We start from the raw sequence: 20862 nt of genomic DNA on the forward strand, positions 1-20862 counted from the left end.
CGTTATTAATCAGAATATTTCAGAGACTTTATAATCATAATGCTAGCTAATAAGAAAGGCTTGACTTTGCTGATATCTCTCTCTCATGCTCTCGCTCTCTAACACTTTTTTGTTCTCTTCACTAGTTAGCTTGAATCGTCAAATCGCCAGGTTTTGCATCAGTATAATTGTAAGATCTGTTTTAAAGTATCCAGTCTATCTTTGCTTAACTTGAAATATAAACAGTGTACTACAGTGAAATGAAATATCAAAATACTTAAAGGCCTGTGAGAAAATACATCTCATCTCATATCATCTCTAGCCGCTTTATCCTGTTCTACAGGGTTGCAGGCAAGCTGGAGCCTATCCCAGCTGACTACGGGCGAAAGGCGGGGTACACCCTGGACAAGTCGCCAGGTCATCACAGGGCTGAGACATAGACACAGACAACCATTCACACTCACATTCACACCTATGGTCAATTTAGAGTCACCAGTTAACCTAACCTGCATGTCTTTGGACTGTGGGGGAAACCGGAGCACCCGGAGGAAACCCACGCGGACACGGGGAGAACATGCAAACTCCACACAGAAAGGCCCTCGCCGGCCACAAGGCTCGAACCCGGACCGTCTTGCTGTGAGGCGACAGCGCTAACCACTACACCACCGTGCCACCCCGAGTTTGCTCTCAGTTCTAGTTTAAAATTAAATTCTGTACATAACACCTTTTCTCTTTCTTCTCGAATGGTAAAAAAGGAAGCAAACGTTTCCACTAAATATTTCTATTTTCCAGCATGTAAAAAAGCATCCCAAACTTGTCTCCAAGTCTTTGTTACATTATTAAGTACGTTATTCCTTTTCAGAGTTGGCAGGTCTGTTTCCCGTACCAATTTTGTCCGGGTTTTTCTTCAAGCCTTTACTTAGAGCCACAAGGCTCCAACCCGGACCTTCTTGCTGTGAGGCACCAGCGCTAACCATTACACCACCGTGCCACCTGAGAAAATAAATGAATGTTTTAATTAGAGAATATTACTGTGTGTCAGAACGTCGACTTTAGGATATTTGAAACTGAATTTATCCCAGGTTAAAAGCAGTGCCAGTTTCATGAGACGGGTCATACCAACCCCTCTTTTGCCTAGTCACAAAGTTAACATGCACAGTAGCAATTAAACTAAAATCTAAGCAGCAAATCACCTGACTTGTAATATTACGTAAGTCATCGTAAAACCTAGCCTGGCAAGCCAGACTAAGGGTGTATTCAGACCAGGATAGTTCGATAGTTCACTTGCTTTGGTCCGAACCAAATGTTTTTTTTTTTTTTTTTTTTTTTTCATTTTGGTGCGGTTCGCTTTCACACTGTACATTTTAGTAAGCGGACCAAAATCTGTCAACAAAGCCACGCGCCCTGAGGTCGTTCAGCTATTGGTCAGAGACGACACGCGCACAAAGCGCTGTTCTGGGGAGCGCGTGAACCCCTTCTCCTTCATTTTCTCACTGAATACAGCAAACACGTCGGCATTTTTGTGTGTTCTCTCCAAAAGCTCAGATATGTGGACATCTGCCCATATATCCACAAGGGTACGCGTTTCTTCCTCAGCCCACGTTTGCCCCCTACTTAATTTTTGTACTCTGTAGTCTAGCCTACCACTGGTCTGAATGACTGAACGACTGTTGTAAGGTTCCCTTGACAACCGAAACAGTGTTTGCACTTTGCGGTGGAGTGTCAAGACTCTGTTTCCCATAATGCTCGACAAACGACGGAAGCTCCCGAGGTACAAAAAAGCAAAACTGTCGGATTAGGTCCGGTCTGCTTTCACACCTCCAAAAGGTCCGGACCGAGTCCGACCTTGCAGCTCGGTCTCGGTCCGCTTGTTTGGTCCGGACTAGAGTTCGGTGGTTTGTATTCAGACCAACCCAAAAGGTCCGGACCAAGGGAAATTTGGTTCATTTGGTCCGGACCAAACAACGTAGGTGTGAATATGCCCTAAATGTGAATATTTAGTCTGGCCTCACTCGTAGACATTTCCGAAGGGTGTGGGAGGAACAAACCGCTGTCTTTCAAACTGTCTCTGTGCGTATAGGCCAACGCTCTGACCAATCAGCGCAACAGTGACTGTGACGTAGTCAGAGCGACAGAAAGCAGTGGGGGAGGCCTTGAAATAAATAATTTTTCAAAATGCGTATTAATTAATAAACAGGTTCTAGATATTAAGAAGTTTGGAGATAATGACCACAAGTTTGGAGTCTGTACCACATACACTCATTTTTTTTTCCAAGTGTTTTTCAACGGTTTGCTTAAACTGTTTGAGTTTTTATTTAGTGGTGTTTGGTGAAATAATTTCCCTTAAATTTAAAATAACGGGAAAATAAGAAACAATCAAAAAGTCATGTTTCAAAGCTGTTTATTAATTCTTCGTACTGCACAAACTAGCCCCATCCTTTTGGCTACGAGCGGAGCCAGCTGGTAGATCAGACTTTTGCCATAGCCGGTCGGCAAAACGGCGAAAACGTCCTTCTTGAAAAGGAATGAGCGGAGAGCCTCTTCCTGCTCATGTTTCAACGAAAACTCCAAGTCTAATTCTTCTAAAACTGATTCCAAAGCGGAGTCAAACGCGCGCTGTTCACTAGCCGTAGCCATCTTTCCTGTTGCGCTTTCTCCAGCGTCGCACAGCCTTGTCGTCACTCCTGCAAAAGCCCGCCCAAAGAATCCAAACAAAAACCTTGCGTTGTGATTGGCGGGCACGATTTGATGCCCAGGGTGTGTTGTTGATATGGTGCGAGGCTAGACCCACTCGTAGGCAAAAATATTTTTGGCTGCTAGGCAGGTGGGTCTAGTTTACTAGGCTACGTAAAACCATTACAAGACTTTGAATAGATTTTTTTTTTTTTTAACTCATTTATTGATCATTTTGTAGAAACATTTTCATCACCTGAGTGAAATGTTATTCAGTGGCGTTTTATAGTCCTCTGACACCAGGGCGCAACAAAACAAAACCCTGAACTACGACATGAATGCAAAATGATCTGTTTTAGTGATGGACCTAAAAGAGACAAACTTCTGGTCCTGTAGTGTAACTGTAACATGCTAAATGTAAGCCCTATGTTCTCTTCTCGTTTCATGGAAACGGACCCAACAACCCATTCCTGTCTTGGTCTCATGTAAAAAAAAATAAATGGAGGGATTGTGACAGAGACCAGAATCCCTTCGAACACTTTTTTTTTTTAAATTTCATCTTTGATACTCTCAACTCAAATTGACCTGAAATATAATATCTGTAATATAAATATTTTCTGTGTGTTCATTGGAGGAGTTGAGCCAAAAATGTTTGTGCGCTATTGTTTTAAAACTTGAGGAGTACTAAATTGGCCGCCTCCTGCTGCGTTCATGCCGTCACCAACCAGTTGTGAAGCTAAAGGTTAAACCTGATGTCCTTCGGGCTGCATCTGATTGTATATTAAGTGATATTTGAGATGTTTGAATGCAAGACTGTAGGCACACGGGCGCACTGTTCTTTATAGTTGACTTAGGCTTCAGTTATTTATTACAAAAATGGTCCATTAACATAACATGATTATGTACAGCATGAAAGTACAGGAACTGGTATCTCTTGAACCTGAAAGTGACCCCACACATCTAATATTATGGCCACTTTAGTGATTTTAACCAGACAGATGCCATTTTAAATGGCTGTTTAAACACAGCTGCAGACCTGCCAACCTTTACGCGTTTTGTGTAGGAACCCCACGTTTTAACATTGGAGTTGCTTTGATGTCGGCACCCCCCACCCCACCCCCCGCCAATGTTCCTCGGAAAAAAATGGTAGATAAGGCGCTCTACATGTGAATCTGGAATGATTATGCAGCTGCTTTGAAGTCTCTAATATTATCTGACCAACTGGAATATCCTCTCTTTTCTCCCATCTGATATTTGGGGAATCCATGGCTTAATGGTTAGAGAAGCAGCTTTGGGACCAAAAGGTTGCCGATTCGATTCCCTGGACCAGCAGGACTGGCTGAAGTGCCCTTGAGAAAGGCACCTGACTTGACTTAGAAAAGTTAATAGTTGACATTAGTTAAATATATTTATTAGGGATGCCACTGAACCATTTAGTCCGGAAAATAAATAACGTCACCTTTTCACCTGCGTCAAATCTAACACTTTACAAAAAATGTTAATGGTAATGATCATTAGAGTGAGTTTTAAAGTGATGAAAAACCCTAGCCTGGCAAGCCAGACTAAATGTGAATATTTAGTCTGGCCTCGATCCGTAGACATTTCCGAAGCGGGTAGGAGGAACAAACCGCTGTCTTTCAAACTGTCTCTGTGCGTATAGGCCAACGCTCTGACCAATCAGCGCAACAGTGACTGTGACGTAGTCAGAGCGACAGAAAGCAGTGGGGGAGGCCTTGAAATAAATCATTTTTCAAAATGCGTATTAATTAATAAACAGGTTCTAGATATTAAGAAGTTTGGAGATAATGACCACAAGTTTGGAGTCTGTACCACATACACATTTTTTTTTTCCAAGTGTTTTTCAGCGGTTTGCTTAAACTGTTTTTGAGAGTTTTTATTTAGTGGTGTTTGGTGAAATAATTTCCCTTAAATTTAAAATAACGGGAAAATAAGAAACAATCAAAAAGTAATGTTTCAAAGCTGTTTATTAATTCTTCGTACTGCACAAACTAGCCCATCCTTTTGGCTACGAGCGGAGCCAGCTGGTAGATCAGACTTTTGCCATAGCCGGTCGGCAAAACGGCGAAAACGTCCTTCTTGAAAAGGAATGAGCGGAGAGCCTCTTCCTGCTCATGTTTCAACGAAAACTCCAAGTCTAATTCTTCTAAAACTGATTCCAAAGCGGAGTCAAACGTGTGCTGTTCACTAGCCCGTAGCCATCTTTCCTGTTGTGCTTTCTCCAGCATCGCGCAGCTTTGTCGTCACTCCTGCAAAAGCCCACCCAAAGAATCCAAACAAAAACCTTGCGTTGTGATTGGCGGGCACGATTTGATGCCCGGGGTGTTTTGTTGATATGGTGCGAGGCTAGACCCACTCGCAGGCAAAAATATTTTTGGCCGCTAGGTAGGTGGGTCTAGTTTACTAGGCTAGAAAAACCCAGACAGCAACCAAGAAGTATTTTTTTATGGGGGGTACGGAAGCCGCGAGAGGCCCTTCATATAATCTTTTTTTATTCACCTTGTTATCCCGAGATAACGACATAATTAATTCAGGATCTTGAGAAAGCAACACAACTAATTCGTGATCTCGAGAAAACAAGACAATTATTTCATGATCTCGAGAAAACAGCTGAGATTTCTAGCAGAGCTGCGCCTCCTATGGGTCAGACAACGAAGACTTAGAAATTGGCGGACATGGAACAGAGCAGAAATGGCTTTTTACGATGCCTTGAGAGAGAGAGGGGGGCCAGTCTTCTGCGGAGGTGCCGCGGACTAATTTTGAAATGATCCCTTATTAAAAGACTTAATGCAATCTCTCCCTGTGTCAACCCCTGATCAAAATATTGCCTTATTAGGTGATCGATTATTCCAGACATTCTAATGACCAAAGTTGCGTCTATACAGAATGAGAAATAGCCCCAAAGTCAGCATATCACAAGTCTCTTGGCGCACCTGAATGAACCATTTCTCAGCTGTTTACTCGAGATCATGAAATAATTTTGTTTTCTTGAGATCTCGAATTAGTTGTGTTGTGGTGTTTTCTCGAGATCCTGAATTAATTATGTCGCTATCTCAGGATGATAAGGTGAATTTAAAAAAAAAAGGATTATATGAAGGGCCTCTCTCGGCTTCTGGGGGGGGGTAGTTAACCTTTTTTTTTTTTTTTTTTTTTTTTTTTTGGGTGTTAAGATATAAACTTAAAGGAGAACTGAAATCATTTTTAAACTTGCTTTATTTCTTAACGTGTTATTCAATTGCGTTTTCGGTTTTATTAACCGTATATCGTGACTCGTATTGGCAGATTATATTATACTTATCGGCTTTTTCGGTTTTTAGCCATGCTGAATGTAGTTCGTTTGGTTCACGGCAGACGTCGCTTATCCGCGCGATCTTCACGAGACTTGTGCGAGACTTCAAACGTGAAGTGTCAGCACCGCCATTTTGAAAACTGTTTACACAGCGGCCAGATCGCCGTATCGTTCCAATTTAGATTAATTTCGAGATTTGCCAGCTTCATCAGTGATGGAGATTATTCCATACGACTTCGAACCAACGTGGAGTAGAGAAGAGTCGGAAAGACGACAGGATAAGGACGAGTCCGTCGCACTGGTATTTACGTCATTACTGTCGCACAGTTCAAACGTGCCAGATCAGGCGGCTGGTGGGTTTTCAAAATAATAAATACACGCATGCAGGTATTTCTGTGATAAATGCATATTATACTGAGCGGATTTCCCACATAATCCTCACTAAGGTTTCGGACAGCGCTACAAAATGGCGTCCACACTATATAGTGCCCTATTATAGTGAGTAGGGAGCGATTTCGGGCACAGGGAAACTTCCGGCTTGATTACGTCAGCATTCGAAAGAGGGCGCGCGCGTGTTTTGGCAACTCTGGCAGATGTTGGTCACCTTTTGATTTGCGCTGTACGTTTTACTTCCATCCTACGATGTCTCGCACAGGTCTCAGTGAATCTCGTTTACAGCCATTGCTTTGACATCTGGACTGATGTATTACAGAGCGTATTTCAAACACTCATAACTTGCTATAGCAGCGACAAAATAGCGATCAAAAATGCATTCCTATATTTAATAAAATGAGAGAAATAGATTTTTGATAAATTTGCCTTCAGTTCCCCTTTAAATGCACGTTTTTATACCCTCCGCAAACAAAGTTTGGGGGTGTAATATATAGGAATCACCGTGTCTGTCCATGTGTCTTGTAAGTGCAACTCCTCCTATAAACAGTTTGATGAAACTTTACACAGTTGCAGTATACCATGTGAAGATGTGCATGAAGAAAAATAATCCCAAACCAAGGTCTTAAAGATACTTTCTCCCCCCCCCCATTGCATATGTCATTATCTGGTGATGTGGCTGGTGTTCCACTCCATGAAATAGTACCAAATGGATTTAAACCCCATATATTATTGAAATGGTAGCACGGTGGTGTAGTGGTTAGCGCTGTCGCCTCACAGCAAGAAGGTCCGGGTTCGAGCCCGTGGCCGGCGAGGGCCTTTCTGTGTGGAGTTTGCATGTTCTCCCCGTGTCCGCGTGGGTTTCCTCCGGGTGCTCCGGTTTCCCCCACAGTCCAAAGACATGCAGGTTAGGTTAACTGGTGACTCTAAATTGACCGTAGGTGAGTGTGAATGGTTGCTTGTCTCTGTGTCCAGGGTGTACCCCGCCTCTCACCCACAGTCAGCTGGTATAGGCTTCAGCTTGCCTGCGACCCTGCACAGGATAAGCAGTTACGGATAATGGATGGATATTATTGACATGAATGACTAATAGGAATTTGAGTCATGGTGTTACAGGGGTATCGTATTTTTAAGTTCACACACCGTTCCAGTTGACAAATTTTGTATTCTATAGTGAGTTTACTCAGTCATCCATCCATCCATTATCCGTTACCGCTTATTCTGTGCAGGGTCGCAGGCAAGCTGGAGCCTATCCCAGCTGACTACGGGCGAAAGGCGGGGTACACCCTGGACAAGTCGCCAGGTCATCACAGGGCTGACACATAGGTGGTGTTTACATTAGACCGTATCAGCGGATCATCAGATTAACGTTTTTAAAACGATTCGCGTGCACACAGCAACGCCAATACACGGATACGCTAATCACATGACTAATTAGACAGCACATAAGTTGAAATGTGTCAGTGCGGCTCAGCGCTTCCTCCTCAGCGGCTGCGCTCCAAATCACTCCGCCCTGAACAGCGAGTGCCCTCTGGAGGGTGCGCACTCCGGCCCTGCGCAGCTCACAGAGCGCGCGAGTGAAGCGCACAAGCAGTGATTCGGGACTGAGCCGCTGTGTGTGTGATCCCAGTGCATATCGGGCATGCGCAAGTCACTCACCACTTGCAAGTGGAAGGATGGCAAGCCTAAAGACAATCATAACTACACAATGGGCAGTATTTGCACCTTACCATGAACAACATTAAGAATGACAAAGCAAAGCATTATATTCATACTTTTATACTCTTTAATGAAAAACAAAAAGGTGATACAAGGCAGAAACAATAGCAGGAAGTGAAGTCCGCGCCGTTTTTCAGCAGTCGCGTCACATGACCAACGTGGCATGAACAACGCCAGCGAATCAGGAAGGTGGATGTCACAGTGACGTTGTCCAATGACGACGTCAGCTAGAGCTCAGCACTGCGTTTCCTCGTATCTCAATGTTTACACAGCACCGGATCAGATACGAACTGGGTTGAATACGTGGGCCCTGGCGGATTCAAGTTGTTCCGCCTGTGGAGTCGTTTCCCGGCGTTTTAATGTGAACGGACAGCGCATCCGCGACGAAAACGAGACGGATACGGTCTAATGTAAACACCACCATAGACACAGACAACCATTCACACTCACATTCACACCTACGGTCAATTTAGAGTCACCAGTTAACCTAACCTGCATGTCTTTGGACTGTGGGGGAAACCGGAGCACCCGGAGGAAACCCACGCAGACACGGGGAGAACATGCAAACTCCACACAGAAAGGCCCTCGCCGGCCACAAGGCTTGAACCCGGACCTTCTTGCTGTGAGGCGACAGCACTAACCACTACACCACCGTGCTACCCCGAGTTTGCTCTCAGTTCTAGTTTAAAATTAAATTCTGTACATAACACCTTTTCTCTTTCTTCTCGAATGGTAAAAAAGGAAGCAAACGTTTCCACTAAATATTTCTATTTTCCAGCATGTAAAAAAGCATCCCAAACTTGTCTCCAAGTCTTTGTTACATTATTAAGTACGTTATTCCTTTTCAGAGTTGGCAGGTCTGTTTCCCGTACCAATTTTTCTTCAAGCCTTTACTTAGATGTCAGACACTCAGCAATCCCCTCTTAGTTCATGCAGTTCTCCCAAAGCACCATCTTTTCCCTCATATCTTCATATGGAATGATGTGAAATTCTCTTCTTCTCCTCTCTCTTATGCACTCATCGTAGATATACTTTTGTGCCATGTAAGTACTCAGTCCTCATGTCTGTGTGGTTTTTTTTGTTGTTGTTTAAATGTAAATAATGGTGGAGGGAATTGTGAGTTGTAGGCTCTTTTAGTGAAAAATTAAGTTTACTTTTTTCTTCCTTTAGGTTCCTTTCTCTGTTTAACTTCTAGACCCTAACATCCTTTTGCAGCTCATGAGCCCTGTACCTACCCTGTATGCAAACCATAAGAAAATAAAGGCATAGGGCGTCAAAAATGCTAAACGAGCTGGCACCGAGTAAGTCTTACCAGATTGCATTAATTGATATTGATGTTAGCATTTTTGGCTGATCTATACCTTGAAGTTTCATGTAGAGAGAGGGCTGAATGGGGGAAATATCAAAACCTGAATATTATTTTACTGATTGATTTGATTTGTTTTCTACCAGTTTGTGTTTCCGACTGAAATATATGATTAGGACTCTGGGGGTGTTGTAGGTCAGTGATGGTAGGGTTTATGGATCTGAATCTCATTGTTCTCGACGCTCAGCTCACGTGCTGACTCCTGGAACGAACAACACCGCTTAAAAATTTAAAGGGATAGTTCGGGATTTTTGACATGAATCTGTATGGCATCCCCATCAACAGTGTCATGCAAACACACTGCCTTACCCCCGACAGCATCCTGTGAGTCCAGTTCTTGTCCAGTTTTGGTCCAGACGAAAGTAGTCCGGCAAGTTTGTTGGGGTCACGAAAGTAAAACGTTTTTCGTCTCAAAACAGTATGTGTTCAAAAGAGTGATATATTTGCATCACAAAACCGTTGCCAAATAAAAAGTCAGACCTCGAAATCTTCTCTCCCTTCTTATCACTGCGCGCTGCCGCCAGGTGACCGCCACGGCTGTTTCATTCATTGTTTACTGCTAGCAAAGTTAGCGACAACATGTCTGACAGCGACGTTGAAAACATTGACTTCATCTCACAGCCAAAGGGATATCTTTATGAACCCGAATATACAGATGAAGAAATTCGTCAGATGGAGTTAGAACGGGCAGAGAGAGAAAGGGTGGACAGAGAAGTGGAAGAAGGTGAAGCTGGAGCCGCAGCTTGTTAGCGCCGCTGATCTGAACTCCTAATCACTGCCAAACAACGGGAAAGGTGTTGATTCCTGCGCAGATGTCAACATGACAGCGCGCAGTGATACCGAGGGAGACAAAATATAGCGCCAAATAATTTCGAGGTCTGACTTTTTTTATTTGGCAACGGTTTTGTGATGCAAATATATCACTCTTTTGAACACATACTGCTTTGAGAAGAAAAACGTTTTACTTTCATGACCCCAACAAACTTGCCGGACTACTTTCGTCTGGACCAAAACTAGACAAGAACTGGACTCACAGGATGCTGTCGGGGGTAAGCCAGTGTGTTTGCACGACACTGTTGACGGGGATGCCATACAGATTCATGTCAAAAATCCCGAACTATTGCTTTAACTCCGTCTCCTGCAGTTGTAAATTCCCCTTGCCATCATGATTATTGGGCTTACTATTTGTGCATGAACACCATCAAGACACGTTCACCTTTTGTTTAATGGATAAATCAAAACATAAGAGATGCAGATGTGTGTCCAAAAAAAAAAGCATTACTTTTGTTTGTAATGAGGTTGCAAGGAGGCGGAGCTTCCTTTGCACTGAAAGCATACAGACCTCACAATCATTCTATAATCTACATGAAATCCTGAAGATAAGCATGTTGCAGTACAAAAAAAAAACCTTTCCTCTCATTCAAGAGTAGAAACCCTGCAAATCTATCAATCAGTTTTTCTCGATTGTGGTTTTCAGTCCCTAATAAAGAGCAGAGCGATTGTGAGACTCCTCACTAGCAGGGATCTGTAAATTCTGCTTTATAAACCCCCTAATTCTGCTTTAAAAATGGCCAGTTCTGCTTTATTTTTCCGTTTTATAACACAAAAAGCTCACAAATAAGAAAATACTAGCAAACATGAGTAAATTTGAAATATTTTTATTGAAACAAAAACAACCCTTCGAACTTTATGGCTAGAACCTTACTCAGAACCCTTAGATCAGTATAAAAATGACATGAATCATGTAGGGATGTTAACCGATGACCGGTTGACCGAATCAACGTCAACCGGTTAATTTTTTTTTTGGTTGTCGGTTAAAAAAAAAATCAATCGTTTTGAAGCTGCCGATTTTGGAGCGGAGAACCTGGAATTCTGTGTTGTAAACGCTTGGGGCATGCCATGCGGTGTAAGGACGACAGCTGACGAATCAGGAACACCCATTCAGGCCCATTTTACACGGGGACGGTCTGAAACAAAAACGCAAAAGTCCGTTTTCATTCTCACTTTTTTCCGCGTCTACACGACCGTTTTCAAGGAGGAAATCTGCGTCTATACAGTGACACATAAATGTGTGGAATTCAATTGGATGTGCATGCCAGGCGGCTAGGTGGTGCTGTGAAAGACCTCCGCTATGTCTGCACGCACGCGCAACGTCTTCTGTCTTGTCTGATCTGCACCGCGAAAACTTTGACTACTCTGGCTATGGTAAGTAAGAAAGTAGGTAAAAAAGTAAGAGCATGCTATACCCGCCTCTGTTCATTAACGGTATATGTGCAGATTCGGTATAGATGTTCGAAGGACTCCTGGATGTTTATTAAAGCTGCCAGAGCAGCTTGAAGGTCCGTTGGATCGATGTAATCAGACATGCTCTTACTTTTTTACTTACTTTCTTACTTCCCGGGCTGGCATGTACAGTATATGACATATGTATGACGTAAACGCGTACCCGACGTGCGCAGATCCGAGCAGAGTTTCGCGTATTGGGTAGTTTAGACGGATATGCAACGGGGGCTGTTTTTAACTTATCCACTATGGAAGGCGTTTTCAGTTTTTTCCGTTTTTCAGCCTCGGAAACGCCGTCCCCGTGTAGACGAAAGGCACTTCCGATAAAATATTTAGTCGTTTTTACCCGACAGCGTCCTCGTGTAAACGGGCCCGCAGTCATGTCCCGCCCTCCCGCCCCAGTTGAAGACAGCTGCCACTCAGCGAAAGAAAAGTGTAGACACAGGCTTTTTAGCTTACAAATTATTATTTTTTTAATTTATTTTTTTATTATTATTAGAAGGCACATGGAGTTTAGTCCTGCCTTGGCCAGTGCATTCTGAAAGTATGTTTCGGTCTGTAGCCGACAATGCATGTTATTGCAGATCATATCTCTCCACACAAACTAAAGGCACAGATGCCGACTTTTGGAGGGAAGGGGAGAGAATGAAATGACAGCGGTGTCTGGAGGGGGAGTGACAAACACAGCTTTTATGTCTGTGAGCCAAGTCGGTGACGGCTTCAGAGCAACTTCAATACCATGCAGTAATGGTGTGTTGATATTGGTAACAGCGTTATAACGATTGCAGCTAATTAATTAGATTGCGCGGCGTTATAACAGCCTTTATTTTAACGCCGTTATTCCCATCACTGAATGTTATGTACTTCTTCTAGCACTTGACTTTATTTTCAACGCCATCATGGCCAGCTGAAACTGTCTCCAAGTCCTCCGCTCCAATACAAACCCCTCGACATCAGTGCCGCATTTGACATTTTGTGCAGCTTCCGCGAAAACGTGCGCAGCTTTCTGATTTATTGTTTTCTTCTCATACTTCCTATGTTTCATGGACTGTAACGGCATTTGCTTATTTAGTAATTTTAATACAGAATTTACTCTGAAATTATTCAGACACTCCAACACCCCCCCCCCCCCCCCCCCAAAAAAAAATCGGATCTGCACGATTCAGCCGTGAAAAAGGCGGCATCCGCTAAAAGGCGCGCCGTTTGCATCCCTGTTTAAACTCATAGGTTAACCGACTTTAACCGGCTAATGAGGCTCGGTGGTCGGTCAAGATTTTTTTTAGTTTTCGCCATCCCTAGAATCATGATAGCTGTCCCAGCAACCTCACAAGATCTTGCTAGAGAAGATGCATGTCATGCAAAATTTTCAGAACCTTTCAAACTATGGGTTTCATACCATGAACGGTCTTGGTCTACTTTGAATTGTATGGTGAGAACAATTCAACATTTAATAATAATCTCTTTGATCGGTACAAAAATAACATGAGTTCATACAAGAGAACATGGGATTTTGATTCAAGCCCTACTAAAAACAATGAAAACTGTTTCATATCACGGGTTGTCCACTTGAACTGTATGACTAAAACATTTATTATAACGTCTTTCATCATCACAAATATCATTTATGTGGCACAATGTGCTTGTCCTAGCAAGCTCCTGAGAGAAAAACATGGCATTTTGACTCAAACCCTGTTAAAAACAATGAAAACTCTGTTCCATAACACGAATTGTCTACTTGGTCATTTTTAAGCTTGCTTTATTTCTTAATTAGCGTGTTGTTCAATTACGGTTTCAGTTTTATTAACCGTATATCGTGACTCGTATTGGCAGATTATATTACACTTATCGGCGCCTCGGTTTTTAGCCATGCTGAATGTAGTTCGTTTGGTTCACGGCAAGCGTCGCTTATCCGCGCGATCTTCACGAGACTTGTGCGAGACTTCAAACATGAAGTGTCAGCGCCGCCATTTTGAAAACTGTTTACACAGCGGCCAGATCGCCGTATCGTTCCAATTTAGATTAATTTTGAGATTTGCCAGCTTCATCAGTGATGGAGATTATTCCATATGGCTTCAAACCAACGTAGAGTAGAGTCGGAAAGACGACAGGATAAGGACGAGTCCGTCGCACTGGTATTTACGTCATTACTGTCGCACCGTTCAAACGTGCCAGATCAGGCGGCTGGTGGGTTTTCAAAATAATAAACGCATGCAGGTATTTCTGTGATGAATACATATTATACTGAGCGCATTTCCCACATAATCCTCACTAAGGTTTCGGACAGCGCTACAAAATGGCGTCCACACTATATAGTGCCCTATTATAGTGAGTAGGGAGCGATTTCAGGCACAGGGAAACTTCCGGCTTGATTACGTCAGCATTCGAAAGAGGGCGCGCGCGTGTTTTGGCAACTCTGGCAGATGTTGGTCACCTTTTGATTTGCGCTGTACGTTTTACTTCCGTCCTACGATGTCTCGCACAGGTCTCAGCGAATCTGGTTTACAGCCATTGCTTTGACATCTGGACTGATGTATTACAGAGCATATTTCAAACACTCATAACTTGCTATAGCAGCGACAAAATAGCGATCAAAAGCGCATTCCTATATTTAATAAAATGAGAGAATTTTGATGATAAATTTGCCTTCAGTTCCCCTTTAAACTTGAACTTTATGGCTAAAACATTATAATAACATCTTTGGTCATCACAAATATGACAATGTGCTTGTCCTGGCAACCTCCTGAGAGAGAAACATATTTCATAATTTCACTCATGTTTAAAAGTGTAAGAGTGTACCTTGGTTTTTTTTTTAATTTATTTATTTTTCTTCTTCACCTGCAAGCGAGGGATCGGGGCGCTATGACTCGAATGAGTAGAAATACACGCGCGTACCTCTTTTTTTTTTTTTTTTTTTTGACCTGCATGTCGTGATCCACGCAGGTTTACAGCATTCAATATGGCGGCTGCCGACTCAAATGAGAAGGAATATACGTATAATTCACAGAAGTGTGGCCATGTTTCCACGCTGTTTCTACAAAAAAAAAGTAAGATTCCACTTTTACGCGCCACTTTTAATATTTCTATCTATTCCACGAAGTTTTCCGCTTTGCGGAACCTACGTATCCCTGCACTAGTCACTAAGCGCAGGTGAATTAAAAATGGTCTGAGGCTGAAAGGAATTCCTCCGAACTTTCATCACACACACACACAATTCAGAACAAAAATTGGGCGTTATGTTTATCGGATGGTCGCATTCTGGCATTCAGAATGTTTTGAGTGAACTTTATTAAAATGGATTATTCTGTGTGGTTAATTAAATGTGAAGCCAGATTTTATGCGCTGCAAACCAGCCATAGAGAATTGTCTTCAATTATTTTTTCAGTAAATCAGTCGATATTAACAGAAGCAACACTGTATTCCATGAAAATGACCTCTTCATTGGTTACGGATGGTCATAGTTCTAGCCACAAAGACTACGTTCAGACTGCACCCTAAAACGACCCATATCCGATTTTTTTTGCCCATATGCGACCTGTATCCGATTTGTTATTGACAATCTGAACGACACAGATCCGATTTTTTCACATGCGACCCAGGCCGCTTGGATATGTGGTCCTAAATCCGATGCATATCCGATATTTTCACATGCGACTGCAGTCTGACCGGACAGGTCGCATTCATGCGACCTACACGTCATCAACAAGAGACAAACGTCACTATTCTGCGTTGGCTAATCCCGCCTCTTTGGTGGAAAACAACAACATTTGTACAGTTTTCAGAATTTAAATAGACTTTTATAGAATTGATCAAGCTAATGGTGGATTTGATAGGGACCTGGATGTTGATCTGTTAGCCTGATTAAATAAAACAGTTTCTATAACTGATTTATAACTTAAACCATCCTGTATTACAAGATTATAAGATTGTTCTGGAAATTTCCAGTAATTTGACACCTTCGGTCTCATTAGTCTGCTGCCCACATTAATCAGATTATTGTGCGAGTTTCGCCGCCGCCACAAAAACCACATCGCCAGGTCTCGCTTCATCTCCATCGCAAACTGCACGGGTGTTTCTGCACCTTGAGCCAGCGCTGAGAGAAGTTGCAGAATTCAGCCGGCTATAAACAATCTAAATAAATATTTATAAAAATGTGGAAAAAGTTTATTAATATGACGAAATAAATATGTGCAAATTATTAAGCCTGAATTAAGAGTTTGGTAACACAGCGGCCGTATCCCAAATGACTGCCTACTGAAGCTCGAGTGCACTATATAGAGTTTAAAAATCCATTACTTCCTAGTAACATGTAGTGCACTTATATAGAAATTAGAGAGACATTTAGGCTACGTTCACACTGCAGGCTGAAGTGGCTCAAATCCGATCTTTTCGCCCATATGTGACCTGTATCCGATCTTTTATTGACAATATGAACAACACAGATCCGATTTTTTCAAATCCGACCCAGGCCGTTTGGATATGTGGTCCTAATTCCGATTCCTATCCGCTCTTTTCATATGCGACTTCAGTCTGAACCGCCAGGTCGCATTCATCTGACTTACACGTCATCAACAAGCCACAAACGTCACTATTCTGCGCTGAAGTAGGCGGCGGGTCTCTCAAAAAAAGTTACAACAACATGGCGCATAATCACGGGCGCAGATAGAGGGTGGGACTCGTCCCACCCAGATTTAAATTCACCTTGTTCGGTACCCCCCACTTATAGGGAGGAAAAAACGTCTATGCTGTCTTTCTTTGCATAAGGCAAACCTCACGGAAAAATCAAAAGACTAATTACCATTCGGTTTATTGAGGTGCACAGCAGTGTATACATAGTTGCAACAACTCACATAAAACAAAGACTGATATTCGGTTGGTTGAGCTGCGCAGACTGCACAGGTTGCGAGCTCGAGCTCGGTTGCTATGGTTACTAACAAGAAGTTTGACAGGCATATCGGGGTTGGGGTTGGTTTGCTGGCAGCTTTGTCCCCCCCAGTTCAAAAAACGTATCTGCGCCCCTGCGCATGACATCAATGCGAGGGACGCTTCGGGCTGTGAAGGTTCTGAATCTTCTCAATGGAAGGACGCAGAGGTTAGGGAGCTGATTTCCATTTGGGGGGATGCAGCTATTCAAGCTAGATTGGATGAGTCATACCGCAACCGGGCGGTTTTACTTCCGTAAACACTGGCCATGCTCACTGCGTGTGACGTCGTCGTATCCTGCAATGCGCATGCGGAACACTTTTAGGTCGCTTTTCGTTCATACTGAGGATCACATACAAGTCGCATATATTTGTTAATGTGAACGACCTCACAAAAAAATCGGATTTCACAAAAAAATCGGAATTGAGCATTAAGCCTTGCAGTGTGAACGTAGCGTTAGGAGTCAACCCTCGTTACCAGGCTACACGTTTTCATTTCAGTTCAGAAACAAAAACACACACGAGACCTCACACTTTAAACACTAACCAGATAATTAAACAAACAAAAAAAATCATTAAACTTGAAGAGTGCGCTTTTTTTTGTTTTGTTTACGTATTACATAGATGTGCTTATTACGTGTCAATTTGCGCATGCGGGACTCTTTTGGGTCGTTTTCCGTTCATATTGGAGATCGCATACAAGTCTCATATATATAATTGGTAACGTGAACGGCCTAACAAAAAAATCGGATTTCACAACAAATCGGATATGGGTCGTTTCAGGTTGCAGTCTGAACGTAGTGTAAGTGTGCAGGTTATGAGAATCACTAGCTCAGCCCAAGCTTTTATGGTAATTAAAATCCAAGTTAACCGTGAAAGAGAAGTTTTTTCAGGTTTATCCTTGCTTCATCCCTACTATTATTAGTGTAGTTTATTGCTACTGCTATGCTCCTCCCCTTTCTCTCACTGCTTACCCTTATCCAAGAAATAAAAAAAAAAAACCAGGGCGGCTTGTCCGTGTACTTGCGCCAGTGCTCAAGGATCAGCTATGTGTGGGGAAACACTGATCAAGCTCCAGGTCGTCTGAATCAAACATCTAGCTTTTGTTACTCCTGTGTGAAGAAAATAATTTTAAATACACACTTGCTGACACCCACAGTCAGCCAATCTCCAGCCAGATGTGCGAAAACAGCTGACACGGAGCCACAGTTGAGCTGTGTGGTAGTTGGGTCATAGTTGTTGATGTGTTGTCATGTATGCAGTGTTGTGTTTGGCCACTTCTGATTGGATGAACTCCTCTACAGGCATTTTACGCGGTTGAAAGCTTGTAAAGGAGACAGTTAATGGTTGTTCCATGAAATTGAGTCGTACGTGAGCTGATTGTTGGCCATAAGCCATGTACGACCAGATTGAGTGGAATAACGGTTTTATTATCTCCACATTCACTGGATTTTGAGAAACTGAGCATTTTTTTTTTGCAAATTCGATAAATAAAAACTTTTATACAAAACGTCCAACAAAATCATTTCCGCTTAGACTGTAAACAAACCGGCAAAATGACGGGAGCAATTTGTGTGAAATGTGATAATGATAATTCTCGAAAAATAAAAAATGTTTTATTCTATATTTTGTTGCTTTTGGTATTTTGGGGGGTCGTCGTCTTTTTCAGGGTTTTTTGGCAGTTGGAAAACCAACTTAAAGGTGCAGTACCTTCACTGACTGAGCTGGAGTGTGGGACAGGAAATATGATGGGGGGGGGCTATATTCTTTTATCCATTTCTGTTTCTTTTAAATACTTAACAATTTTGGGGTTTTGTTTTCGAGTGGAGTTTATATTTCATCCTCTGTTGGTTCAGCAACACGCTCCGCCATTTTGTTTTTTCTCTACTCACGGTATATGAGCTGATAGCCTAGTAGTAGAGTAGCCACTCAGGGTGCATGATTGCTCATATCCGGTGAATGTGGATAGAATTAAAAAAAAAATTCAGCCCTACCTTAAAGGAACAGTCCACCGTACTTCCATAATGAAATATGCTCTTATCTGAATTGAGACGAGCTGCTCCGTACCTCTCCGAGCTTTGCGCGACCTCCCAGTCAGTCAGACGCAGTCAGACACGCTGTCACTCCTGTTAGCAATGTAGCTAGGCTCAGCATGGCCAGTGGTATTTTTTGGGGCTGTAGTTAGATGCGACCAAACTCTTCCGCGTTTTTCCTGTTTACATAGGTTTATATGACCAGTGATATGAAACAAGTTCAGTTACACAAATTGAAACGTAGCGATTTTCTATGCTATGGAAAGTGCGCACTATAATGACAGGCGTACTAACACCTTCTGTGCGCTTCGGCAGTGCATTGATACGGAGCTCAGATATCAATGCGCTGCCGAAGCGCGCAGAAGGTGTTAGTACGCCTGTCATTATAGTGCGCACTTTCCATAGCATAGAAAATCGCCACGTTTCAATTTGTGTAACTGAACTTGTTTCATATCACTGGTCATATAAACCTATGTAAACAGGAAAAACGCGGAAGAGTTTGGTCGCATCTAACTACAGCCCCAAAAAATACCATTGGCCATACTGAGCCTAGCTACATTGCTAACAGGAGTGACAGCGCGTCTGACTGACTGGGAGGTCGCGCAAAGCTCTGAGAGGTACGGAGCGGCTCGTCTCAATTCAGAGAAGAACATATTTCATTATGGAAGTACGGTGGACTGTTCCTTTAAGGAGGGAAAAGTATATCATTTTAACATGAATAATATTTATTTTGCTATTACAGACAGCAGGACCATGGTGGATGCTTTTAAATGTTTTAAACTGGACTTTTTGAATCACTAATGCATGCTTGCTGTGCTTGCATTGAACGTTAATGACGTGTTTTGTCTCTCGCGTAGTTACGAGAAGCGATTATACTGAGGGTGGGAGCAGAGGCCATACAACCCTAGCTGTGACCAAACACGACTGATTCATCCGATCACTTCTGCATTCCTCCTCTCCTCCCTTCTTCTGCCTGGTCGTCCATCCTCTTCTGAAGAAACAATGGCGTGTTTTTCTTGACCAGGTGTGTTCAGCAGCAGCCGTGCAGGTATCCTGCACTCTACCTTTTGTAACGCAGACATGGACATCGTTGTGCACTGTTGTGTGAAAACAACTGGCTTCCTTGTTTTTTTTTTTTTTTCTTTTTTTTATAGTTCTTTTGTATGTCTTGTTGTTTCCATTTTCTCATTATGACAATCCTCTGATGTCTTTGTATCTTTGTTCTTACAGGATAGTGTAAAGCCTCGGTCACAACCGGCCGTACGTGCTCCTACGGCCGGTCTACGTGCAAGAAACGCACGGAGGGCGCACGTGTGACGTGCTGATTTTCGAGCCGTAGACCGGCCGCAGAGGTTCTTTGTCATGTCAAACAAACTCTATGGGCGCTTACGTTTTTTTTTCAGGTTGCAAGACAAACTTGAGGCCAACGTGCGTCTTTCTCCACAAACAAAAAAAAAAACGCAGCGATTTGGGAAATGCCAAAAATCGCACGGCCAAAAAATCGTACGTCCAGTTGTGACCTAGGCTTAACTCACTCATTGCTTTTCAACTTGCGATCAGTGTAACCAAAATCCTTCTTGTTAAATGTCTTCTTTGTGGGCCGACTAGCAATAAGCTTTAATACTGTGCACCTGGCTGGTGTTCTGGTCACTATAAAGGTACTGGGAGTACAAATGAGAACGGCTCGATAATGGCGTTTTGACATGAAGTTAACGTACTCCTTTCACAAACCTTGATTCAGTGTGCTTTTTAGGTTCTCCAGTTAGCAGGCTTCGACGATGGAACCAGAAGCTAAGGGATAGCCTTAAGTTAAAATCAGAGGTCCTTTCCACCTACACGCCTTACAAACGAAAGCGAAGTGTAGCAGTACCATGCTACCACAGTAATGCTCGATGATTGGAATTTATTTTAGTATTTTAATTCAATATCTACACACACACACACACACACACACACACACACACACACACACACACACACAATCTTAGCCAAATGAAGCATCACATCTGGCTACAACAATACAATAACGATTAACAAGTGGTTGCAGTTGTGGTAGTGCAGCCGTTTAATGGCGTTAAACTTTCCAGTGTGGGTGACTTTTTGATCTGAGTAGAGCAACATTTGTCGTGTGTGTTAAAGTTTGTGACATAATGCTACAGTGGGGCAAAAAAGTATTTAGTCAGTCACCAATTG

General features: G+C 42.7%; 1 protein-coding gene across 1 annotated transcript in view; it reads left to right on the top strand.

Annotated features, from left to right (window-relative positions):
* impdh1a (IMP (inosine 5'-monophosphate) dehydrogenase 1a) overlaps window positions 1-20862 on the top strand; it is a 77560-nt gene extending 56698 nt beyond the window's left edge. Inside the window, exon 15 of the mRNA XM_060923616.1 lies at window positions 19527-20862. Within this exon, the coding sequence (XP_060779599.1) occupies window positions 19527-19548 (22 nt within the window). The 3' untranslated portion in view covers window positions 19549-20862. The remainder of the gene's footprint in view (window positions 1-19526) is intronic.

The sequence above is a fragment of the Neoarius graeffei genome, chromosome 6 (assembly GCF_027579695.1).
Source record: "Neoarius graeffei isolate fNeoGra1 chromosome 6, fNeoGra1.pri, whole genome shotgun sequence".
NCBI classification, from domain to species: Eukaryota; Metazoa; Chordata; class Actinopteri; order Siluriformes; family Ariidae; genus Neoarius; species Neoarius graeffei.